The sequence below is a fragment of the Euprymna scolopes genome, chromosome 25, assembly GCF_053919585.1.
Source record: "Euprymna scolopes isolate OS-2025 chromosome 25, ASM5391958v1, whole genome shotgun sequence".
Classification (NCBI taxonomy): Eukaryota; Metazoa; Mollusca; class Cephalopoda; order Sepiida; family Sepiolidae; genus Euprymna; species Euprymna scolopes.
The window spans coordinates 53,778,843-53,806,086 of NC_136506.1; the positions used below are offsets into that span (position 1 = coordinate 53,778,843).

At 37.5% G+C, this 27,244-nt stretch overlaps 1 protein-coding gene across 3 annotated transcripts in view; it reads left to right on the forward strand.

The window, feature by feature from the left end:
• LOC145247355 (COP9 signalosome complex subunit 7b-like) overlaps positions 1-27,244 on the forward strand; it is a 307,459-nt gene that overhangs the window by 241,344 nt on the left and 38,871 nt on the right. For all 3 annotated transcript variants that reach the window (XM_080109034.1, XM_080109033.1, XM_080109035.1), the window contains exons 6-7: positions 23,048-23,190; positions 24,035-24,140. In XM_080109034.1, coding sequence (XP_079965160.1) covers positions 23,048-23,190; positions 24,035-24,140 — 249 coding nt within the window. The remainder of the gene's footprint in view (positions 1-23,047; positions 23,191-24,034; positions 24,141-27,244) is intronic.

Here is a 27,244-nt window from a genome sequence, read left to right on the forward strand (position 1 = left end):
ACTTATTGTAATAGAATTTTTATTTATTTTTTTTTATTTTGACAGAAGGGAAAACAAGGAAAAAAAATATTTTCTTAACAGAAATACGTACCGGTCGACCACTATGTGTAGTGGTAACATGATCGTCTTCATTTTGAGCATTAACTTCAGGTGTATGCATGTTTTGATGCTGTGTGAAAGTAGGGGGAATGTGTGGCTCGTGTGTTTTTGTGTCAAGAAAGGCTTTTTTTACACTATCAATAGAGACAGTTTCTCTTTTACCACTGATATCTAAAGTAAAAAGTTTATAGGTATGTGAAAGCACGCGATAAGGGAAGTTAGGGTGGGTTTCACGGCATCCTTTCTAAGAAAAACAGGAGTCCAAGACAAAATGTCCTTTGGGACCGAAGATCTAATGGTCTGTTCCCTAGTGTGCATCGGTGGAAGCTTACTAAAATAAGCTCGCGGTCTGTTGACATACAGAGCTGAATCGTTTGTTGTTAAATCAATCGGGCTCAGCATTTGGCCTGGCAACGATAGAGGTACTCCATATACAAGTTCGGCTGAAGAGTATCCCAGGTCCTTTTTGATAGCAGCACGACAGCCAAGAAGGACAACCGGTACATATTCGCTCCATCGCTGTTGGTCAGGGTAAGCACGTAATGCTGCTTTCAATTAGCGATGGAAGCGTTCAATCATCCCGTTAGAAGCAGGGTGATAGCTTCTAGTGCGAATACATTGGATCTCTAGAATCCTGGAGAGTTCCTGGAAGAGGTGGGATTCAAACTGTACGCCACGATCAGTGGTGATGGTGATGGGAACTCCCTAACGCGATATCCATCGTGATATAAGGGCTTGCGCTACGAACTCAGCCGAAACGTCTGTGAGGGGAATGACTTCAGGCCACCGTGTGAAACGGTGTATACAGGTCAGGAGATAAGTAAATCCCTGACTGACCGGCCAAGGTCCAACCATGTCGATGTGCATATGGCTAAACCGAGCATCTGGGGTGATGAAAGGGGTGCACGGATATGCTTGTGCACCTTTGACTTTGGCAGGATACACAGGAACATGTCCAGGCAGTGATATCACGCCTCATGTTTAGCCAGAAAAATCTAGCTGTAATCAGCTTCACTGTGGCTCTGCATCCGGGGTGTGCCAGATTGTGTAGGATGTCAAAAACAACTCTACGATGAGACAATGGAACGAATGGTCGAGGTGAATCCATTGAAGTGTCAAAAATGATCTGCGTGTCCGAGGTAGGCATGGGCAGGTATGCGAATTTGCAAGATTTGCAGATTTGCTCATTTTTCTTCTTCCTATTACTTAACAGGTCAGAAAGAGGAGCTAGGAGATCTGCGCAGTGTGGGATAAAGCATCTATAATAGTTTAACAGACTGAGGAAGTGCCTTAGTTGGCGAAGTGAAGTGGGTGGTTGAAGGTCTTGTAGAACCTTCACCTTTTCTGGTAATGTGGCCCAGGAAAACTAGTGATGACGTACCGAAAACACATTTACCAGGGTTAATCCTCACCTGGTATGGCTGAAACCGTTCAAATAGTAGGCAGAGGTGAGTGACGTTCCTCAGGTGAGGCACTTGCCACAAGAATGTCGTCTATAACTATATAGACGAAGTCCAAGTCACGAACTACTTCATCCATGAAACGCTGAAATGTGCTAGCCGCATTTCGTGAACCAAAGGACATAGTTAAGAATTCAAATGCTCCGAATGAAGTCGTTACCGCAGTCTTGGGTATGTCGGCCGGATTCACTGAAATCTGATGGTAAGCCTTAACTAGATTTAATTTGGAGAAGGTCTTACAACCATGCAGTGAGGAAGCAAAGTCTTGTATATGTGGGATTGGGTAACGATCAGGTACCGTCATGACATTGAGTTGTTGGTAGTCCCCAGTCAGATGCCAATCTCCGTCTTGTTTTGGGACCATATGCAAAGGGGAAGCCCATGGACTGGACGAGGGGCGTATTATTCCTAGCTGCAGCATATGGTTTAATTCTGCCTTCGCTGCCTTACGTTTATCAGCAGGGAGGCGACGAGGGCGTGAGAAAACGAGCACCTGTGGTCTCGATGTGGTGTGCATGGGTTCACTTACCACAAAATTTAAATTTGTTAACTCCGGATAGGAGTGTAAGGCAGTCTGGTACGGGTTATCTGAAGCGGCAATGAAGAATACTGGGATGATAGAGGGGATATTTAGTTTCACACCAGAGACAGAAAGTTCTGTATTTGCATCTATCAGCCGACGTCTGCACATATCGACTATCAGGTTGAAGTGGTGCAAGAAGTCCTAGTATGGGGTAGGGTAAATCTGCTATAGTGAAGACCCACGTGAAGTCTCTCCGTAATTCCAAGTCCAGAGAATGAGCAATTTGGCTGTACGTGGGGATGGGGGAGTGATTTACCGCTTGCAGTGTGATGGACGACACTGGAGGCTTCTCTGTGAGAAGTTTCAGTGGCCAGATAGGGCAAGCAGCTCTGGTATCAACCAAACAACGTGCTTGGGATAGGGAGTCTGTAATAAAATAAGCACGGTTATTGAAAATATCCCGTGGAGAGTCTGCCATGCTCAGCTCCCCAGACCTTAGTTTCCCTGGTTCATGTACGAACAGGGGTTTTTGCATTTCCACGCCTAAAGCGACAACAGACAAAATAAAATTAACTATCCGAAATACAGACAGGACATTATTGAAGGACCACGTGAGGAAAAAAGGGAAATATCTAACACAAGACAAAAGTAGGAGAGAAAATACTTAAGAGACGAAAAAGAAAAAATTCCGCAATAAAATAAAATAGAAAAAATACACGTTCGAAAGGAAAAGCAGCGATGAAAGATGCGTGTGTATGTTTCTTCTTTTTTTTTTTTTTTGTGAGTGTGTGTGTATGTATGTATGTATGTATGTATATATATATATATAGAGAGAGATCTTTTTCTTTTTTTAGTGTGTGTGTGTGTGTGTGTGTGTACGTAAAGCCTTTTTTTTTTTTTTTTTTTTTTTATTACATTTTCACCCCAAACAAGGCAAATTGCCACTTTGGTGTAGGGGGCTACTATCAGGGGCAACAACTACTGGGGTACTGTGTAGGGATTTGGGCAGCAAGGTGTCGGTTCACGTTACACTTGAACTTCTGCACGTCAGTACTGTTGGGGAAGCAGGGACCTGGAATGGAATTCCAGAGTCTTGCGGTTCTGGGGAAGAAACTATTGGAGTAAAAAGATCTTTTACATCTAGGGACCTCTACAGTGTGGGGGTGGGATCTAGTAGCCTGTCGGGTTTGTCGAGGGTGCTCGCGTCGTGGGGGCACAAGTGATTGCAGTTCATCAGAGCATTCACCACTAAAATACTTGTAGAACAGGCAGAGGGATGCAACATTTCGTCGATGGGACAGAGGCTGAAGCTTAGATGCCAGTTCAGGGCCTATCAGATTTGCGACTCTCTTTTGAACCTTGTCAAGGAGCGAGAGACTAGTAGCAGATGCACCAGCCCAGATGTGGCAGCAATACTCCATACATGGGCGAATGGTGGCCTTATAGAGGTACAGAATACTTTCGGGTGTTAGTAGTTTTCTAGCACGGTAGAGAGAGCCTACCTTTCTTGCAGCGGCCCTGGCAATGCCTTCAATGTAATTGTTCCAACTCATGTTTCCTGTGAACGTTAGGCCAAGGAGTTTGAAAGATGGACTCTCAGATAAAGAGTCGTTGGCCATTGCTATTGGTGGTAGAGAGGGTTTCTTGTAATTATTGAATGAAACTAGTTTAGTCTTGGCAGCATTGAACGCGACCAACCACTTTTGTCCCCATTCCACTACAGATTGGAGGTCTTCCTCTAGTGTTTCTGCCATTTCTTTAGAAATGTGTTCATTCGTCTTCCTGTCGTGTCTGCCATAGAGTGTAGTGTCATCAGCATATATACCCATCTCAGAGGCAATGTTGTCGGGGAGGTCATTTATGAATATCAGGAACAATAGAGGTCCAAGGATAGAACCCTGGGGCACTCCCGCATTTATATCATATTGTTTAGATGTGCGACCGTCGAGGACTACCTGGATTTTTCTCTTATCTAAGAAGGATTTAATTATGTTAAGTATTCTACCAGTGATACCGTATGATCTGATTTTACTGAGGAGACCCTCATGCCATACCCTGTCAAAAGCCTTAGATATATCTAGAGCTACCGCTCTGCCTTCCCCCGCTTTGTCCAGTGATTGGTATATACGTTCAGAGATCACGGTGAGGATGTCTGCTGTGGAACGGGCTTGTCTAAATCCATATTGTTTGTCAGTCAGTAGTTTAGCATCTGTAAGATGATGGACTAGAGCATGGTTAATTATGGTCTCAAATATTTTGGCAAAAAGTGGGAGGAGGCTAATGGGGCGATAATTTGATGGGTCTGTCCTTTCGCCAGAATTCTTGAATACTGGTACAACAGAAGCAGTTTTCCAACAGCCCGGAAAGCAAGCTTCATTAAGACATTTGTTGTAGAGTTTGGAGAGAACTGGAGCTACTTCGGCTGAGCACTTTTTTAATAGCACAGCTGGAATAAGATCGGGTCCACATGCTTTTGAGGTGTCAAGGTTTTTTATGATAGCATGCACCTGAGCAGGGGTGGTTTTCAGATCGTCTAGTGTGGCGTCTGTCCGCATAGGAAAGTCAGGTAGGGGGTGGTTGGAAGGGTCCAGTGTGGAGTTTGAGGCAAACCGACTGGCAAGCATGTTAGCCTTGTCGGTTGCTGAGGAGACAACCTCGTGATTGTTGGTTAGTGGGGGAATTGTTGATTGCCCATTATTTACTACACTGTTGTAGATTTTCCAGAAGTCTCGAGTTCCTAGTTTTTGTGCTTCGATGCGCTTTTTAGTGGTTTCCGTAAATTCTCTCTTAGCTGTCGCTATTTCTTTCTTAACGTTATTTCTAGCTTCTATATACTTCAGTCTGTTTGAACTGGACTTATGTCGGTTAAACCTACGGTATGCATGCTGCTTTTGAGTAATGGCAGTTGCACAAGTCGACGTAAACCATTGGGGAGAGTGGGGCTTACTGTAAAATTTCCGCATGGGAACATGCGCTTCGATTGCAGTTTTGAACCAGTCAGTGGTCTCGTTTGCACACTGTTCAGCAGGGAGAGAGAAAATATTTTTCCATGGAGCATCTCTAATTAGTTCCCTGATGGCTTCCCAGTCAGCCTTATTATAATATCTCGTTGTTTTGAGCACTGGCTCTTCAGTTTTGGGTCTAGAGTTTAGGGCGATTTCAACCATTATCACTGCATGATCAGCGTTCCCGAGTGGGCTGTGGGCCTTCGCTATGCAGTCATCGGGAACTGTGGTCAAAAACAGATCTAGAAGTGATGCGTGTTGTTCTTCCTGGTCAGGGAAACGGGTTGGAAACTTAACAATTTGTGATAGGGAGTGAGATATAGCGAAGCTATGGGTTGTGCTGCCCGCTGCATCTGTGTGAGTAGAGAATCCAAGCCAGTTTTTGTGGTGGACATTAAAGTCTCCAAACACATGTATTTGTGCGCTAGTGTCGAGGGACAGTGCCGTGTCTATGCTGTCAGATACTTTGTTTATTATGGAGCAGTCCTGAGTCGAGGGAGAGCGGTAGAGAAAATAATAGTAGCTAATACTGTGTTGCACGTTTAGTCTAAAGCACATAAAGGCTTGATCATCTGTTTCTAGGTTTGTTTCTCTAGTCAAGGGAAGGGTATTACGAATGTAAACTCCAAGTCCGTGCATATGTCTGTCAGAGTCCTTACGGCAGAGTGGGAGATATCCATGCATGTTAAAGTGGTTAGAGGGAATGGAGGAGTGTAGGTTAGTCTCACTTAGTGCTAAGATATCCGGGGTATTTGTTAAGAGAAATGCTTCAACATCAGCTAAGTTAGTTCTAAGCCCACGGATATTTGTGAATGAGAGCCTCAAGGGAGGAGGCAAGTTGAATTTGTTTGTCCCTAATCCTGGTTTAAGCTTATTTTTAGATTGTACTGTCGTCATATTTTTTTTAAGAGTTTAGGTAAGGGGGAGCTAAACAAGAGGTTATGCGGAGCTTCAGACATGCATCACAAGTAGACCATCAGCTGACCTTTCTCCAATTAGGATTGTGGCCTCAGGAAAGCCCACCGGGGATGAGTGCAGGGTCCCTTTCCATGCGCGTCATGGCACTGCAAACAACCCGATATTATTCAACTGTTGATGGAGCAGCCGCTCTAAGCGCTACCAAAGAGTTAGGGCTCCTGTACTACCAGTCGGGAACAGCAGCCAGGAACTGTCAATCCGGTACCCTCAACCCTTTAGAAGAAGGTCAACCCAATCTAACCGCTCAGGCATATCTTATACTCAAGCACTCTCAAATGTTCAGTTTTAGGGGTGGGGCATGCTGGGAATGGGGAAGAACGGCGTTCATTGCCCTAGCCAGGAAACAAGATCTACCGCTGGGTGTTTCTGTCGAATCACTGAGATAGTGTCTCTGCGCTTGACCAATAGGCAAAGAAGGAGTATGGAAGCCGGGCGATAGACAGAGCCTATCTACTCCTTAAGCAATTTAGGTTTGCAAAACCGGTGAATTTGTTTGAGTCACCAGCTCTAGGAAGGTTGTCATCCAAGACTGAAGAGGCCTCTCTCCCCTTTGGTTTAGTTTCAGAGTTTTCCTTCTCCTAGACGGATGATCTGGGAAGACCCTACTGGGTCCGTCAGCCCTGAGAGGGTTTTCTCCGCGCCTAGGTTCTAATCCAGGTATTTCTGCGACCCCGCGTTGTTAGTGTTACTGGGTTAGTTTGTGGGGGGATTATATCTACTGATTAGTTACACTCCTCAAAGTGATTTAGGGACATGCTATTTACTTGTTAATGGATAAAGGGGGTGGGTGAAGTTCATGCAGTGTAAGCGTCTATGTTTGTAAGAGGGCTTGGTTAAGGAGGAGATAATGTGATTTTAGTCGTACATTTTTTTTTTTTTATTAATGTTAGCTTAGGTCTAGTATAGTGTTACAGTATGAGTAGGTAATTAAGAATTGAGCTACGAGTTGTGCCCGAGCTATTTTAGATGATAGGAGGGTTAAGATGTAAGTGCAATATAGCATGGATAGACAGCAAGTATTTGAGTCATGCGTAATTAGGTGAATAGATATATATGGGCAGGCTTTCAGTAGGTGCGAATAGAGTTGGGAGTTGTAGGTATTTTTTAGTAAGAGTCATGGGGGTTTTCCATAACAAGGAGTGTCGTTTCAATAACGTAATTAATCGTTGCAAAACTCGAGACAGTTGTGTAGTGCAATATCGCTTTGTTCTGGGTACTTTGGCTGTTAAGTAACCTGCCTTTGTGTGCATAGGCTGTTAAGTCCCTTACTGGATAGGAATGATCTGTAATGCATGCCTTAGAGGTAGAAATGTATAGATGTTTGGTGATGGTTATTAAAACAGTTTGCATGTGAGGGATTAGGGGCTGGAAGTTAGCGATTCAACTACAGATGCGGAGCAATGTGGGAGTTTAGTGGCGGATAGGTTGGGAGTAGATTGTTAGCGTTCAAGAGAAGAGGGTTATTATTTACAGATAGGATTTCCATTAGGATTTTTGAGTTACAGGTAAGGTTAGTCTGGAAGAAGGGAGGAAATTTTTTTTATTTTATTTATTTATTTATTTTTTTTTTTTATGCATGCAGGTAAGACAAACGCAATCGTCTTGGAGGTAAAATGTATAGGATTTCGTAGCTAGCTATTAGGTTTTTCCCTCCCCAGTTATAGGGACAGCTAATTCGTTTGGGATTTGGAATTGTAGTCATTAAGGTCAGGCAGCAGAGTGTTGCATCTATTCAGAAAATTAGCCTAGTATCACAGCTGGGATCATGCATATTGCAGTTAAAAATATAGTGCCAGTCAAGTTATGAGCCACGTGCAGTGGTTTGGTATGGTATGGGTATCATGGAGGACACTTACATACAAGCAAGCGTACGGTGATTTCATATATTAAGTATACTACTTAAATAAAGTTCTTCTGTCTTCTATAGTAGAAAGAAAGAAAGGTGGTCCTATCTCTTCTATATTCTTGCATAGGCTATTCGTTTTCGAGTAGAGTTCTTCTGACCTTAAAAACGGCTCGCGTGGGACTAAGTGTTAGAGACCAATTTACGCATATGTAATTAAAGTGCATTTAAATAAATACATTTAAAGAGAAGGTATACCACAGTTGGTAAAAGCAAAAAGAGAAATAAAGAAACAAAGTGAATAAATAAATAAAAAATAAAGTAAGAACGACCTCGCATGGAAGCAAAGAGTTAAAGACAATATATGCGCATATAGTTAAAATACATTAGTCAAAATTTAGATTAAAAAAAAAAAAAAAAAAAAAAAAAAAAAAAAAAAAAAAAGTTGCCATTTTGGTAATATTAGGATTTGTTAAGTTAACTTAGCTTATATTGGTTGCCCATTTTCAAAATTTTCGCGTCTGTCAGCGAGCGAACCCTGTTAGTGTGACGACTTCACTTCCTTTCCCCGGATTTTATATCTATTTATAGTGCGCACATGTGTATGGTGATTTTACTTTTTTATTTTTTTCTTTTATCCTTTACTTTTTTTTGTTTTTTTATTTAGGTTAATCTTCTGTCTTTTATAGTAGAAAGAAAGAAAGGTGGTCCTATCTCTTCTATATTCTTGCATAGGCTATTCGTTTTCGAGTAGAGTTCTTCTGACCTTAAAAACGGCTCGCGTGGGACCTAAGTGTTAGAGACCAATTTTACGCATATGTAATTAAAGTGCATTAAATAAATACATTTAAAGAGAAGGTATACACAGTTGGTAAAAGCAAAAAGAGAAATAAAGAAACAAAGTGAATAAATAAATAAAAAATAAAGTAAGAAACGACTCGCATGGAAGCAAAGAGTTAAAGACAATATATGCGCATATAGTTAAAATACATTAGTCAAAATTTAGATTAAAAAAAAAAAAAAAAAAAAAAAAAAGTTGCCATTTTTGGTAATATTAGGATTTGTTAAGTTAACTTAGCTTATATTGGTTGCCCATTTTCAAAATTTTCGCGTCTGTCAGCGAGCGAACCCTGTTAGTGTGACGACTTCACTTCCTTTCCCCGGATTTTATATCTATTTATAGTGCGCACATGTGTATGGTGATTTTACTTTTTTATTTTTTTCTTTTATCCTTTACTTTTTTTGTTTTTTTTATTTAGGTTAATCTTCTGTCTTTTATAGTAGAAAGAAAGAAAGGTGGTCCTATCTCTTCTATATTCTTGCATAGGCTATTCGTTTTCGAGTAGAGTTCTTCTGACCTTAAAAACGGCTCGCGTGGGACTAAGTGTTAGAGACCAATTTTACGCATATGTAATTAAAGTGCATTAAATAAATACATTTAAAGAGAAGGTATACACAGTTGGTAAAAGCAAAAAGAGAAATAAAGAAACAAAGTGAATAAATAAATAAAAAATAAAGTAAGAAACGACTCGCATGGAAGCAAAGAGTTAAAGACAATATATGCGCATATAGTTAAAATACATTAGTCAAAATTTAGATTAAAAAAAAAAAAAAAAAAAAAAAAAAAAAAAAAAAAAAGTTGCCATTTTGGTAATATTAGGATTTGTTAAGTTAACTTAGCTTATATTGGTTGCCCATTTTCAAAATTTTCGCGTCTGTCAGCGAGCGAACCCTGTTAGTGTGACGACTTCACTTCCTTTCCCCGGATTTTATATCTATTTATAGTGCGCACATGTGTATGGTGATTTTACTTTTTTATTTTTTTCTTTTATCCTTTACTTTTTTTTGTTTTTTTTATTTAGGTTAATCTTCTGTCTTTTATAGTAGAAAGAAAGAAAGGTGGTCCTATCTCTTCTATATTCTTGCATAGGCTATTCGTTTTCGAGTAGAGTTCTTCTGACCTTAAAAACGGCTCGCGTGGGACTAAGTGTTAGAGACCAATTTTACGCATATGTAATTAAAGTGCATTAAATAAATACATTTAAAGAGAAGGTATACACAGTTGGTAAAAGCAAAAAGAGAAATAAAGAAACAAAGTGAATAAATAAATAAAAAATAAAGTAAGAAACGACTCGCATGGAAGCAAAGAGTTAAAGACAATATATGCGCATATAGTTAAAATACATTAGTCAAAATTTAGATTAAAAAAAAAAAAAAAAAAAAAAAAAAAAAAAAAAAAAAGTTGCCATTTTGGTAATATTAGGATTTGTTAAGTTAACTTAGCTTATATTGGTTGCCCATTTTCAAAATTTTCGCGTCTGTCAGCGAGCGAACCCTGTTAGTGTGACGACTTCACTTCCTTTCCCCGGATTTTATATCTATTTATAGTGCGCACATGTGTATGGTGATTTTACTTTTTTATTTTTTTCTTTTATCCTTTACTTTTTTTTGTTTTTTTTATTTAGGTTAATCTTCTGTCTTTTATAGTAGAAAGAAAGAAAGGTGGTCCTATCTCTTCTATATTCTTGCATAGGCTATTCGTTTTCGAGTAGAGTTCTTCTGACCTTAAAAACGGCTCGCGTGGGACTAAGTGTTAGAGACCAATTTTACGCATATGTAATTAAAGTGCATTAAATAAATACATTTAAAGAGAAGGTATACACAGTTGGTAAAAGCAAAAAGAGAAATAAAGAAACAAAGTGAATAAATAAATAAAAAATAAAGTAAGAAACGACTCGCATGGAAGCAAAGAGTTAAAGACAATATATGCGCATATAGTTAAAATACATTAGTCAAAATTTAGATTAAAAAAAAAAAAAAAAAAAAAAAAAAAAAAAAAAAGTTGCCATTTTGGTAATATTAGGATTTGTTAAGTTAACTTAGGCCTGAAGTTAAATAAATCTTTTTAAAGGGTACTTATATTTTTTTATCCGATAGACGAAGAGAAATGTTATATATATAATATATATTTTTTTTTTTTTGAAAAGTTCTCTTTTCTTTATCGTTTACGTGTGATGACTAGTAATAGCAGATTGTCTCTTGCTTGAGTGTGCATATGTACGCACATGTGCGTGCTTGCGTCCCTCTTAGCAAAAAAAAATGTTTAGTCACTTTTTTTTTTTTTTTCTTTAAAATGTTTGTCGAGCTCAAATTTTTTTTTTTTTAAATTTGATATGAAGTCGACAGCTAAGTGTTTATCTTTCTTTGCCGAGTCTGATGAGGGGTTTCGTCATTGTTGTTGATCCGCTGCTGGCAAAATTCTCTTTTTCCTCGTCTGTATACCCAACGCTGCTTTTGTCTTTAGTCAAATAACGGGGTGATGTGCCAGTTTTCTGAAAGGAAGAGAGTTCTGGAAAAACGAGGTCCGTTAGCACGAAGAGGGAAAAGGGGGTTCAATGCCATTGTTGCTTGTTGAGATTCTTGTCGGAAGTAGTTCATTTGTTGTTTATCTTTGTTGAAAAGTTCGCTTTTTGGGGCTGAATTTTAGCTTGCTGGTTTTTCTCTGATGCGTCCCGTTTTACAAAAAATGAAGAAAAAGACTCGCCATTCAGAATTGCTTGTATATCACGTGGGGGGGGGTCACCATTTTTGGGTTTTAATGCTTTTAGGGCACAACCTAATAAAATAATTCAATACAAGCTTCTGAAATAATGAACACAACAACTTCATAAAATGTAACACATAGCAGGTTTATTAAGGAGAATGTGTACCGGGTGATATGTTCCTGGTCAAAAGCTGGAGTTATTCCAGTGGAATGTCAATACCGGTTGAAATAACACCAAGATGGAGAGAGCAAAGAAAAAGGGTCCGTTCCGTTTGGTGTCTCTCTCAGTAAGAAAGAGTTCTTATTCTTCAAACCGGATGCTGGCCAAATTCCTTAGGGGATAGAAAGGATCAATGCGCCGTACCCCTGATTGGTCAGTATGTGGCCAAATAACACAGGGAAAAGACATTGATATGGGAAAGAAAAAAGTTCCATTTGTTTCTGCGACAAACTTCAGAGTAATTGATATAAAGGACATAGCAGACTTACTGGCTGAAACCTTTTCCCAAAATTCATCCCATTAAAACCATAACACAATTTATGACAAACAAAATACTGTACAGCACAAACTAAATTTTAGATAAAAAAAAACCTAGAAGATTACAATAAATTTCTTACATTAACTGAATTAAAAGATTCTATTAAAAGATTCCACAACACAGTCATAGGACTAGATGAAATCCATTACAAATTCGTGTGGCAACTCACTACAGAATCACTAAAATTACTACTAAGAACTTATAACAAATTATGGACAGAAGGTGAATTCCCAAATTCAAAGAGACAAACCACAATAATAACAATCCCAAAACCAGGAAAAAAACAATTCGAACCTACAAAACTATAAACAAATCTCATTAACCAGCTGTTTGTGTAAAATAATGGAGAGAATAATGAATGACAAATTAGTTTGGTATCTTGAATCCAACAACTTTATCTCCAACCTACAATGTGGATTCGATGGTAAAAGAAGTACCAAATTAAACCAATACTGGAAGAATGGAGATTGACTCCTAGAAAATCAAGAAAAGAACAAGTAATTATATCTAGAATACATATTGACCATACAAAACTCACATACTCCTTCATACATAAACAAGAGCAGCAATCATAATGTCCATTCTGTCAGAAAACTTGCACTATTAAACATCTTTTCATAGTATGTAGAACCCTTGATACCGCTAGAAAACAATATTTAAAATTTAACAATATGAAGAATATCTTTGAAAACAATTGCTTGGACGAAATTCTCTTCTTTTTGAGAGTAACAAGACTATTCTCAAAAATATAAAGAAATGGAAAAGGTTTTTTTTTTTTTTTTTCCCAACATTAAATAAATTAATGAGGTTTGATATTCTGGTTAAACATCCCATCAAGCAAACAAAACAAAAATAACAACTTCTCTCTGCAAAACCACTCAACTAAACCCTATGAATAAATATTTGGAGATATAAATACGTTGAAACCAAATTTTTTTTTTTATGGTTAACTTCAACATGACATAACCCCAAAAAGATTTAAAAAAAAAAAAAACCTTGACAACTAAGCATCATGAATAGGTACTTTAAGATCTATCTAGAACACAAAAAAAAAAATGTTAGTTTCAAAATCACTGGATTCAGCATTAAATAATCTGAAAAGGGTTGATATGCTGTAAAACAAAAACAACTAACCAACCTACCATTAACCAAAAGTCAGAGTGGCAATTTCCCAAACCTCCCATAATTGCACAAAGACCCTCTTAAAACCACACATAATCGTCTTTAGAAAAAAACAAAAAGCACACAGGGTTTATCTCCCATAGAAAAGTAAAAAGTTAACTGCCCTAAAACACTGGAATGGCTCAAAATGAATCATTTTACATTAAATTCTAAAATAATATTTGCTTATCTTTCCTTAATTTTCAAGGTGTTCACATGTAATTGCCTACAAAGGTAGTCACATATTTTAGAGAGGTGATCAGATAAGAAGGGGCTTACGGAAGTTATTAATTTTAAATCTGATCTCCAAGATCGCCATGTGCATGAAATATGTGCGTATAATAGAGATGGGGTTCCATGTGGTAGGGACATCTCTAGAGAAGACCCTAAATTGCCCTGTATGTGCTTCCGGGTTGCACTTATACCACTGCGTTTATATTTGCCCTCTATCGCTCCTACAACATCTAAAAGAAAATACGAGGGGTGTGCAATAAGTAATGCTCCTGACGCACTTCCCATAGTAGTAGAGCAACGAAACTTGGCACAGTTATTAGTCTTTCTCTACATAAGAACCACCCAGAGTTATGCATTTCTCCCATCGTTTGATGCAGCTCTGGAGACCGTTTTTGTAGAACACCCCAGGTTGGTCCTCCAACCACGACGTGACTTCAGAAATCAAGGCTGCATCATCTGGGAAACACTTTCCTTTCAAAAACAACTTCATGGCTGGGAAGAGGTGAAAGTCAGAGGATGCAAGGTCAAGAGAGTGGGGGAGGATTTCATAATAACACGCCCATGCTTCTGATCTGGCGACATGCGAGTTGTGGACCGGGGCGTTGTCCTGCAGGAGGAGGGTACCTTTGCTGATCTTGCATCGCCTCTTGATTTTGATAGTGTTAAAGATGGAAAAATATCCAAACGTGTGAAGCACAAAAATAGTTATAACTTCTTTAATTTTAATTGGATTTTAAACATTTGAAAATATTCTTTCTAATCTCATCAAGCTCTTTATATATATATATATATATATCCCCAATATTGAAATATTTTAAGCTATTTTAATTTTTTCATGTAATGCTACTACAACAATTCCAATCTTTACAAATGTCTATTTTTAGTTGACTTAGGTTGGTTGAATTGATGGAATGCTTGTTGCTTTTTAGAAATAGTAGCTACAGTTTCAAGTGAACCGTTACAGAAAGTATGGCTTGTTATAGAATTTCCGCACAGACATGTGCTTCAATGCTGTTCAGTTAACTCATTAACTCTGATCAGCAGTGAGAGAAAGTTTCACTTCATGGTTTGATCTCTGATGTATTTCTAAAGTATATTATTTTGGGTAACAGCTGATCGGCTTTGGGATGAGACTTTTGATTAAGATCGTTCATTAACACAAGCATTCTGCAGCAGATTATCGGCATTCGTCACACAAGTCTTGAGCGGTGCTTGCTGGTTCTCATAATGTGGGAAAATGACAGTTTGAGATTGAATGTGTTATGAAAATGACAGTTTGAGATTGAATGTGTTATGAAAATGACAGTTTGAGATTGAATGTGTTATGAAAATGACAGTTTGAGATTGAATGTGTTATGAAAAAACTGTGCAGTTACCAGCTGTATTTGTCTAGCTCAAGAATCTAAACCAGTGATGGTGGTGCACATTAAAATCCCCAAATGTATTTAGCTACTTGGGTCTAGTGAGTGTTGCATCTATGGTATCAGAGACAAAGTTGAGCAAGGTACAGCCATTAGTTGAACGAGAATGGTATATGAAATATAAGTAACACTGAATTGTAAGGTTAAGCTCATGTAGAATTGATCATCCGATTCTAGGCTGTTTACTCTAGTTTAGGGGAACGTATTCAGAACATAAACCCCAAGTCCGTGTATAGGTTTATTAGTCTTTACAGTAGAGAGGGTGGTATCCAATCATGTCAAATCAATCTGAAAAGATGGAGGAGTGTACGTTAATTTCACTTAGTGCTAGGACATCAATGGAGTTTACTAGAAGAAAGGATTCTACATAATTGATGATGGTTATAAGTCTTTGGATATTTAGGAATGAAATCTTCAAGGGTAATGGAATCAATGTATAATTTTGATGAGTGTCTGATTTGATATTATTGTTTTTACTTTTTGTCATTTTTAGTTATTTGATAGTGGTGTAAGCAAAATAGGTATTTGATGCTAGTAGTCTCAACACAAGTAGACTATTAGCCATGTCTTGATGTATTGTATGGAGTTTTGGCTTTGGGAAATCCTAATAAACATAAGTACAGAGTCCCTTACCATGCGTGATATGGACCCTACAGTTACCCAATATTATATACTGAAGAGTTAACAGCAATACACGTTGTTGAACCTGAAATCAGTATGTTTATTGATAGGATGCTGTCTGATGTGAAACACCTGTTATTGAAATCAGTATGTTTATTGATAGGATGCTGTCCCATGTGAAACACCTGTGTTACTGAAATCAGTATGTTTATTGATAAGATGCTGTCCCATGTGAAACACCTGTGTTACTGAAATCAGTATGTTTATTGATAAGATGCTGTCCCATGTGAAACACCTGTGTTACTGAAATCAGTATGTTTATTGATAGGATGCTGTCCCATGTAAAACACCTGTGTTATTGAAATCAGTATCTTTATTGATAAGATGCTGTCCCATGTGAAACACCTGTGTTACTGAAATCAGTATGTTTATTGATAAGATGCTGTCCCATGTGAAACACCTGTGTTATTGAAATCAGTATGTTTATTGATAAGATGCTGTCCCATGTGAAACACCTGTGTTACTGAAATCAGTATGTTTATTGATAAGATGCTGTCCCATGTGAAACACCTATGTTATTGAAATCAGTATGTTTATTGATAAGATGCTGTCCCATGTGAAACACCTGTGTTATTGAAATCAGTATGTTTATTGATAAGATGCTGTCCCATGTGAAACACCTGTGTTACTGAAATAAGTATGTTTATTGATAAGATGCTGTCCCATGTGAAACACCTATGTTATTGAAATCAGTATGTTTATTGATAAGATGCTGTCCCATGTGAAACACCTGTGTTATTGAAATCAGTATGTTTATTGATAAGATGCTGTCCCATGTGAAACACCTGTGTTACTGAAATCAGTATGTTTATTGATAGGATGCTGTCCCATGTGAAACACCTGTGTTACTGAAATCAGTATGTTTATTGATAAGATGCTGTCCCATGTGAAAGACCTGTGTTACTGAAATCAGTATGTTTATTGATAGGATGCTGTCCCATGTGAAACACCTGTGTTACTGAAATCAGTATGTTTATTGATAAGATGCTGTCCCATGTGAAACACCTGTGTTACTGAAATCAGTATGTTTATTGATAGGATGCTGTCCCATGTGAAACACCTGTGTTACTGAAATCAGTATGTTTATTGATAAGATGCTGTCCCATGTGAAACACCTGTGTTACTGAAATCAGTATGTTTATTGATAAGATGCTGTCCCATGTGAAACACCTGTGTTACTGAAATCAGTATGTTTATTGATAAGATTCTGTCCCATGTGAAACACCTGTGTTACTGAAATCAGTATGTTTATTGATAAGATGCTGTCCCATGTGAAACACCTGTGTTATTGAAATCAGTATGTTTATTGATAAGATGCTGTCCCATGTGAAACACCTGTGTTACTGAAATCAGTATGTTTATTGATAAGATGCTGTCCCATGTGAAACACCTGTGTTACTGAAATCAGTATGTTTATTGATAAGATGCTGTCCCATGTGAAACACCTGTGTTACTGAAATCAGTATGTTTATTGATAAGATGCTGTCCCATGTGAAACACCTGTGTTATTGAAATCAGTATGTTTATTAATAAGATGCTGTCCCATGTGAAACACCTGTGTTACTGAAATCAGTATGTTTATTGATAAGATGCTGTCCCATGTGAAACACCTGTGTTACTGAAATCAGTATGTTTATTGATAATATTCTGTCTCATGTGAAACACCTGTGTTATTGAAATCAGTATGTTTATTGATAAGATGCTGTCCCATGTGAAACACCTGTGTTACTGAAATCAGTATCTTTATTAATAAGATGCTGTCCCATGTGAAACACCTGTGTTATTGAAATCAGTATGTTTATTGATAAGATGCTGTCCCATGTGAAACACATGTGTTACTGAAATCAGTATGTTTATTGATAAGATGCTGTCCCATGTGAAACACCTGTGTTATTGAAATCAGTATCTTTATTGATAAGATGCTGTCCCATGTGAAACACATGTGTTACTGAAATCAGTATGTTTATTGATAAGATGCTGTCCCATGTGAAACACCTGTGTTACTGAAATCAGTATGTTTATTGATAAGATGCTGTCCCATGTGAAACACCTGTGTTACTGAAATCAGTATGTTTATTGATAAGATGCTGTCCCATGTGAAACACCTGTGTTACTGAAATCAGTATGTTTATTGATAGGATGCTGTCCCATGTGAAACACCTGTGTTACTGAAATCAGTATGTTTATTGATAAGATGCTGTCCCATGTGAAACACCTGTGTTACTGAAATCAGTATGTTTATTGATAAGATGCTGTCCCATGTGAAACACCTGTGTTACTGAAATCAGTATGTTTATTGATAAGATGCTGTCCCATGTGAAACACATGTGTTACTGAAATCAGTATGTTTATTGATAAGATGCTGTCCCATGTGAAACACCTGTGTTACTGAAATCAGTATGTTTATTGATAAGATGCTGTCCCATGTGAAACACCTGTGTTACTGAAATCAGTATGTTTATTGATAAGATGCTGTCCCATGTGAAACACCTATGTTATTGAAATCAGTATGTTTATTGATAAGATGCTGTCCCATGTGAAACACCTGTGTTACTGAAATCAGTATGTTTATTGATAAGATGCTGTCCCATGTGAAACACCTGTGTTACTGAAATCAGTATGTTTATTGATAAGATGCTGTCCCATGTGAAACACCTGTGTTACTGAAATCAGTATGTTTATTGATAAGATGCTGTCCCATGTGAAACACCTGTGTTATTGAAATCAGTATGTTTATTGATAAGATGCTGTCCCATGTGAAACACCTGTGTTACTGAAATCAGTATGTTTATTGATAGGATGCTGTCCCATGTGAAACACCTGTGTTACTGAAATCAGTATGTTTATTGATAAGATGCTGTCCCATGTGAAAGACCTGTGTTACTGAAATCAGTATGTTTATTGATAGGATGCTGTCCCATGTGAAACACCTGTGTTACTGAAATCAGTATGTTTATTGATAAGATGCTGTCCCATGTGAAACACCTGTGTTACTGAAATCAGTATGTTTATTGATAAGATGCTGTCCCATGTGAAACACCTGTGTTACTGAAATCAGTATGTTTATTGATAAGATGCTGTCCCATGTGAAACACCTGTGTTACTGAAATCAGTATGTTTATTGATAAGATGCTGTCCCATGTGAAACACCTGTGTTATTGAAATCAGTATGTTTGTTGATAAGATGCTGTCCCATGTGAAACACCTGTGTTACTGAAATCAGTATGTTTATTGATAAGATGCTGTCCCATGTGAAACACCTGTGTTATTGAAATCAGTATGTTTATTGATAAGATGCTGTCCCATGTGAAACACCTGTGTTACTGAAATCAGTATGTTTATTGATAAGATGCTGTCCCATGTGAAACACCTGTGTTACTGAAATTAGTATGTTTATTTATAAGATGCTGTCCCATGTGAAACACCTGTGTTACTGAAATCAGTATGTTTATTGATAAGATGCTGTCCCATGTGAAACACCTGTGTTATTGAAATCAGTATGTTTATTAATAAGATGCTGTCCCATGTGAAAGACCTGTGTTACTGAAATCAGTATGCTTATTGATAAGATGCTGTCCCATGTGAAACACCTGTGTTACTGAAATCATTATCTTTATTGATAAGATGCTGTCCCATGTGAAACACCTGTGTTACTGAAATCAGTATCTTTATTGATAAGATGCTGTCCCATGTGAAACACCTGTGTTATTGAAATCAGTATGTTTATTAATAAGATGCTGTCCCATGTGAAAGACCTGTGTTACTGAAATCAGTATGTTTATTGATAAGATGCTGTCCCATGTGAAACACCCGTGTTATTGAAATCAGTATGTTTATTGATAAGATGCTGTCCCATGTGAAACACATGTGTTACTGAAATCAGTATGTTTATTGATAAGATGCTGTCCCATGTGAAACACCTGTGTTATTGAAATCAGTATGTTTATTGATAAGATGCTGTCCCATGTGAAACACCTGTGTTACTGAAATCAGTATGTTTATTGATAAGATGCTGTCCCATGTGAAACACCTGTGTTACTGAAATCAGTATGTTTATTGATAAGATGCTGTCCCATGTGAAACACCTGTGTTACTGAAATCAGTATGTTTATTGATAAGATGCTGTCCCATGTAAAACACCTGTATTATTGAAATCAGTATGTTTATTGATAAGATGCTGTCCCATGTGAAACACCTGTGTTACTGAAATCAGTATGTTTATTAATAAGATGCTGTCCCATGTGAAACACCTGTGTTACTGAAATCAGTATGTTTATTGATAGGATGCTGTCCCATGTGAAACACCTGTGTTACTGAAATCAGTATCTTTATTGATAAGATGCTGTCCCATGTGAAACACCTGTGTTACTGAAATCAGTATGTTTATTGATAAGATGCTGTCCCATGTGAAACACCTGTGTTACTGAAATCAGTATGTTTATTGATAAGATGCTGTCCCATGTGAAACACCTGTGTTACTGAAATCAGTATGTTTATTGATAGGATGCTGTCCCATGTGAAACACCTGTGTTATTGAAATCAGTATGTTTATTGATAAGATGCTGTCCCATGTGAAACACCTGTGTTACTGAAATCAGTATGTTTATTGATAAGATGCTGTCCCATGTGAAACACCTGTGTTATTGAAATCAGTATCTTTATTGATAAGATGTTGTCCCATGTGAACCACCTGTGTTATTGAAATCAGTAGGTTTATTGATAAGATGCTGTCCCATGTGAAACACCTGTGTTACTGAAATCAGTATGTTTATTGATAAGATTCTGTCCCATGTGAAACACCTGTGTTACTGAAATCAGTATGTTTATTGATAAGATGCTGTCCCATGTGAAACACCTGTGTTACTGAAATCAGTATGTTTATTGATAGGATGCTGTCCCATGTGAAACACCTGTGTTACTGAAATCAGTAAGTTTATTGATAGGATGCTCTCCCATGTGAAACACCTGTGTTACTGAAATCAGTATCTTTATTGATAAGATGCTGTCCCATGTGAAACACATGTGTTATTGAAATCAGTATGTTTATTAATAAGATGCTGTCCCATGTGAAAGACCTGTGTTACTGAAATCAGTATGCTTATTGATAAGATGCTGTCCCATGTGAAACACCTGTGTTACTGAAATCATTATCTTTATTGATAAGATGCTGTCCCATGTGAAACACCTGTGTTACTGAAATAAGTATCTTTATTGATAAGATGCTGTCCCATGTGAAACACCTGTGTTATTGAAATCAGTATGTTTATTAATAAGATGCTGTCCCATGTGAAAGACCTGTGTTACTGAAATCAGTATGCTTATTGATAAGATGCTGTCCCATGTGAAACACCTGTGTTACTGAAATCATTATCTTTATTGATAAGATGCTGTCCCATGTGAAACACCTGTGTTACTGAAATCAGTATGTTTATTGATAAGATTCTGTCCCATGTGAAACACCTGTGTTATTGAAATCAGTATGTTTATTGATAAGATGCTGTCCCATGTGAAACACCTGTGTTACTGAAATCAGTATCTTTATTAATAAGATGCTGTCCCATGTGAAACACCTGTGTTACTGAAATCAGTATCTTTATTAATAAGATGCTGTCCCATGTGAAACACCTGTGTTATTGAAATCAGTATGTTTATTGATAAGATGCTGTCCCATGTGAAACACCTGTGTTACTGAAATCAGTATGTTTATTGATAAGATGCTGTCCCATGTGAAACACCTGTGTTACTGAAATCAGTATCTTTATTAATAAGATGCTGTCCCATGTGAAACACCTGTGTTATTGAAATCAGTATGTTTATTGATAAGATGCTGTCCCATGTGAAACACATGTGTTATTGAAATCAGTATCTTTATTGATAAGATGCTGTCCCATGTGAAACACCTGTGTTACTGAAATCAGTATGTTTATTGATAAGATGCTGTCCCATGTGAAACACCTGTGTTACTGAAATCAGTATGTTTATTGATAAGATGCTGTCCCATGTGAAACACCTGTGTTACTGAAATCAGTATGTTTATTGATAAGATGCTGTCCCATGTAAAACACCTGTATTATTGAAATCAGTATGTTTATTGATAAGATGCTGTCCCATGTGAAACACCTGTGTTACTGAAATCAGTATGTTTATTGATAGGATGCTGTCCCATGTGAAACACCTGTGTTATTGAAATCAGTATCTTTATTGATAAGATGCTGTCCCATGTGAAACACCTGTGTTATTGAAATCAGTATCTTTATTGATAAGATGTTGTCCCATGTGAACCACCTGTGTTATTGAAATCAGTAGGTTTATTGATAAGATGCTGTCCCATGTGAAACACCTGTGTTACTGAAATCAGTATGTTTATTGATAAGATGTTGTCCCATGTGAACCACCTGTGTTATTGAAATCAGTAGGTTTATTGATAAGATGCTGTCCCATGTGAAACACCTGTGTTATTGAAATCAGTATGTTTATTGATAAGATGCTGTCCCATGTGAAACACCTGTGTTACTGAAATCAGTATGTTTATTGATAAGATGCTGTCCCATGTGAAACACCTGTGTTATTGAAATCAGTATGTTTATTGATAAGATGCTGTCCCATGTGAAACACCTGTGTTACTGAAATCAGTAAGTTTATTGATAGGATGCTCTCCCATGTGAAACACCTGTGTTACTGAAATCAGTATGTTTATTGATAAGATGCTGTCCCATGTGAAACACATGTGTTACTGAAATCAGTATGTTTATTGATAAGATGCTGTCCCATGTGAAACACATGTGTTACTGAAATCAGTATGTTTATTGATAAGATGCTGTCCCATGTGAAACACCTGTGTTACTGAAATCAGTATGTTTATTGATAAGATGCTGTCCCATGAGAAACACCTGTGTTGCTAAAATATTAAAAAAATCTTTATTGATAGGATATTTTCCTATGTAAAACACCTGTATTACTTTGTATGTTCAAGTTAGTTAGGTAGTGACTCAGCCAGTTGGCTCTCATTAATGTAATAGTAGGTCACTTTTTCTTTATTGACCTTTGGCTAGAATCAAAGTTTAGTATCTATTCTGTCCTTAGTCTTAGAAGGAGAAATCCTTGACTGAGGTATTTTTCCCCCATCTTTTTTGTTAAATATGCTTTCACATAAAAACCCTACTTTATATCTAATTTTTGCTTTGTGTGGAAATCAGTAATAAATAGTGACTGTAAACCTAGAGTGGCCACACCTTATCATTAATTGCGAGATTATTTTAGAGACAATTTTCCAAACCTAAAAAGCACAAGATGTCATTGTAATGAAATCAGGGTTGAATTGTAATGAGATGAGATCCGAATGTCATTGTAGTTAGATCCAGATGTCATTGTAGTGAGATCAGGGTGGTATTTAGCAACGTAGAATGTTACCTTGTACTCTGTCATCATTGTTTTTTGCTTTAATAATTTTATTTTAAACATGTCTAATTATGAAAGATTCTCTCTTCCTCCCAAATTGATCACAATCTTTTTTAGCTTGTAATTTTTTAGATCTAATCTGTGTGAATGTTTCTTTCTAGGATTTGATAATTGAAGCCATTTATGCTGGTGTAATTAAAGGAAAGTTAGATCAGAAAAACAAACAATTAGAAGTTGATTATGCAATTGGACGAGACATTCGCTCAGAAGCAATCCCAGAAATAATTTCAGTCCTACAAGAATGGTAAGTCAAGTTTTCAATCTATAACTTTTAAACTTTATAAATAATTATTCCATGTTTTTGTAATCATTCTACAAATATAAAATATTACATTTTCACTCAAAGAAAATTCTGATTGATTTAAATTCTGCAGAAAAAAATAAAAGTAATTTATATTAACTTTGATTCATTGAAAGGTATCAACAAGATAAGATATTTTTAAAGTTTGGTTTTGAATAAAAATTCTTTTATTCATTTCTCTTCCAAAAAAGTTTTGTGTTGTAGATTTTTATGTACAAAACCTTTTTACTTTTAGTTGAATATTTCATGTGGCTAAAGCGATTTAAAAATGTTTTAGAATTCTTGGTTTTTGTTTTTTTTTTTTTTTTTAAATTTCTTGCTTAAATTAATTTTATATTTACTTTTCTATTATACAAGCAACTAATTAGTTGCTTGTATAATAGAAATAGAATAATATTTATAAGTAAAATAACGAAGCGTTCATCTCCAAAATTTTGGAACGAATGAAAAATAGTTATACTTGAAGTGTTACATTTAATGTTGTGCACTGCAAATAAGTCTGCACTTGAAGGTGCTTCTCCACCTTTACCTTCTACATCTCCAGTCAAGAGAGACAGGATCTGAATCAGATATTCCCATGCGATCGTTGAATCAAAAACATCAAAAACCACTTCATTACTTACAATATGAAAATAATATTTGAAGAGAAAAATGAAATAGCTCCTCTTATTTTGCATCAGGTGGGCTCTTCAACACCAGTATATTTCTTTATTTTTTGTTAGACTAATCACATCTTGAATAAAATGCTATCTCCTTGTGTTTTTATGACATGTCCATTATATTCCAGGTGCAACAGCTGTGATGCCGTACTGAAAGGAATCGAAACACAAATAGTAAAAGCCAATGCACATAAAGAGAAGAAATTGAAAACTAAAAATCAGATTGAAATAGAAGTAAGTATAAGATGTTTAATTTTCATGTATACACATATACATATTGGATAACCTTCTCAGCTGAAAAGGAAAGTAATTCAGTACTTTAGAGAACTCTTAAGAAGAAGCCTCAAAGTACTAGAGCTGCCTCTGCTATCTACAGTGAACATCCTTTGATCCAGCAACACAATCCAGAGCCATCCTAAGGCAAGGACAACTATTGCATCTTTCAATCATCCTTATGTTTGTATTCATGTCTTCTCTACTGTCCTAAGTAGGTTATTTACTGTGAGTTATGTATGAAAAACATGGAAGAAAACTAAGAGTCTACGAGTGCCCTGATGTTGGATTTATGCTTTGTTAGATGAACATGGCTGCTTTGGGAAATTCCATACCCTAGAGGTATGGAATTTCCCAAAGGATTCCAACACATAAACTAGTAGGTGTTTAACATGAAACAGGCTTTCTATCTATATATTTTAGCCTCTCCACCCATTGTCTACAGGGGAATTTGTCAGCATTTTATATTTTATCAGTGTTCGGTTTGCCCGGCAGAATCTAGGTATGTCTCTCAATAAAGAACTTTTTCTTAAGTCCGCTTTATGACAGTCAAACTGTTTCTCAGCATATAACATAGACAGGACTCAAAAGGTATGGGGTAATGCTATGGGATCCCATACAGATACCACTCTCTGTGTGTATGACACAGCAGAACTGTTTGATCGACCTGCACCTCCACAAGCATCAGATTATCTAGCGCTCACATTTAACCAGACATCAAACGCATATGTGCTGTTTGTGCCTTAAACATTGAGGGTAGATGTGTCTTCCTCATCAGAACCTGTGCCTTTTTTTTTTTTTTTAACATGGAGGTCACCACTTATCAAGGCTCGGAAGCCACTCGGGTATAAGGGTTATTGTGTGTACAGTAATCACTGGGATAGTATTGTAGTAATCATTATTATTGGAGATTTGATAAAGTGTCTTACTTAAGGGGGCGGTTTGTCAGGAATTTGTTTATGTTGGACTTGAAGACATCCAAGTTGTAGTCAGGTGGGAAACAGGCAAATGGAAGAGAGTTCCACAGTCATGTACTTCTAAGAAAGAAGCTCTGCTCGTGGATTCTGCGCTTGGATTAAGGCACAGATAAAGAGTGGGGAAAATTAATGACGGTGGTTTCAGCTAGACTGGTGTTTTTCGTGAAATATTGGCAAGGGGGGACCAGAGATTGGAGCTCAGATGAGCACTTGCCGTGGAAATAACGATAAAACAAAGACAGGCTCGCAACATCTCTTCTGTAGGAGAGAGGCTGCAGGGAAGAGAAAAGAACATTCCCCACTAAGCCACGAAGTCTATTTTGTACTCTGTCATGGAAAGATAGGCTGTTTTTAGCAGCTCCTGCCCAGATGTGGCAGCAGTACTCCATCCTTTGGCTTTTATACAGATAGAGAATTGCATTAGTAGTGAGATCTTCTGGAATGGTAGAAAGATTCCACCATCCTCCCAGCGACCTTGGCAAGAGACCTGATGTACATGTTCCATTTCAGATCAGGAGTAAAGGTCAATCCCAGAAGCTTGTCAAAACATGGAGCCTCCCCAAGACGAGAGCCATCCATTTCAATTGATGCCAGATGGGGATCAGAGTGTTGATGATGTAAAGATAGGAGCTTGGTTTTAGATGCATTAAAAGTAACCAGCCACCTCCTCCTCAATGTACCACGCACTCGAGATCAGAGGAAAGAGAATCAGAGAGAACTTTATCATTTACAGCCTTTGATGTGTGGCCATAGATGGTCGTGTCATCAGCATAGATGTCAACGAATGATTTAAGTATTTGTTTAGGGAGGTTATTGATGTAGATCAGGGAGAGAGTTGTGCCCAGGATTGACCCCTGAGGGACTCCAACATTAATACTGTGAGCCTCTAATTTCTGCCCATCAACTACTACGCTTGAGAGCCCATTAGAGAGAAATGATTTAATAATTGAGAAAACATTTCCAGTAATACCGTAGCTGGAAATCTTGTGAAGTAGGCCCTTATGCCATACCTTATCGAAGGCCTTTGATATGTCAAGAGGAATTACCCTAGAAAGGAAGCCTTTGTTGAGAGATTCACTAATCCTATGATATAACTGTTAGCACATCTGCTGTAGATCTAGCAGAACGGAAACCATATTGCATGTCACTAAGAAGGTTATTTCTGCTGAGGTGGTTGACTACTCTATTTAATATGGATTCCAGTAGCTTACTCATGACACACAGGAGACTTACTGGTTTGTACTGAGAGGGAGATGACTTATCACCTGAATTCTTAAATACAGGGTATACTGGTGAGATTTTCCAGAGTGTTGGAAAGCACTTCTCCTTAAGGCAACGCTTAAACAGTTTTGTAAGTATGGGGGTAAGTTCTGGTTGAAGCTTTTTTAACACTATAACTGGAATGCTGTCAGGGCCAGTTGCTTTACTGGAATCAAGGTTCTTGATTAGCTTAGCGACCTCACGCACAGATATTTGTATGTTGCATAGCGTGTTGTCTGTTATAGTAGGAAATATGGGCAGTTGATGGTCTTCGTCGCATAGAGTAGAATTAACTGCAAAGTTCTTGGCAAATAGTTTGGCCTTGTCTGATGCTGACGAGATGACCTCAGGTCCATTGATGATGGTTAGGATAGAACGCACGCTTCTGTTCAGGGTCCTGTTTGCTATTTGCCAAAGCTGGTGGGAACCAAGCTGCTGCTCAACTACTTTGGATTTAACTGACTGAGCATATAGCTCTCTTGCATTTTTTATTACTCTTTTACAGTGGTTGCTGGTAGTCCCGAAAGCAGCTTTAGTCTCAGTACATTTATTCCATTGATAGCTATGGAAAAAGTGACTTCTGTGCGCGATGGCAGCAGCACATTCTGGGGAGAACCATGGCTGACTGGTAGGTTTTTGTTGGAATTTTTTGGATAGTATGAATTGGTCTATGCCTACAATTAACCATTCGGTCAGGTCTGATACTATAGAGGACACCTCCTTTTTAAACATGGAATGCAGAGGTAGGTCAGATATGAATGTACAGAAGCAGAGATAGATCAGATAGGAATATATGGGAGCTATCTCAGTCAGCCATAGAGTATCAAT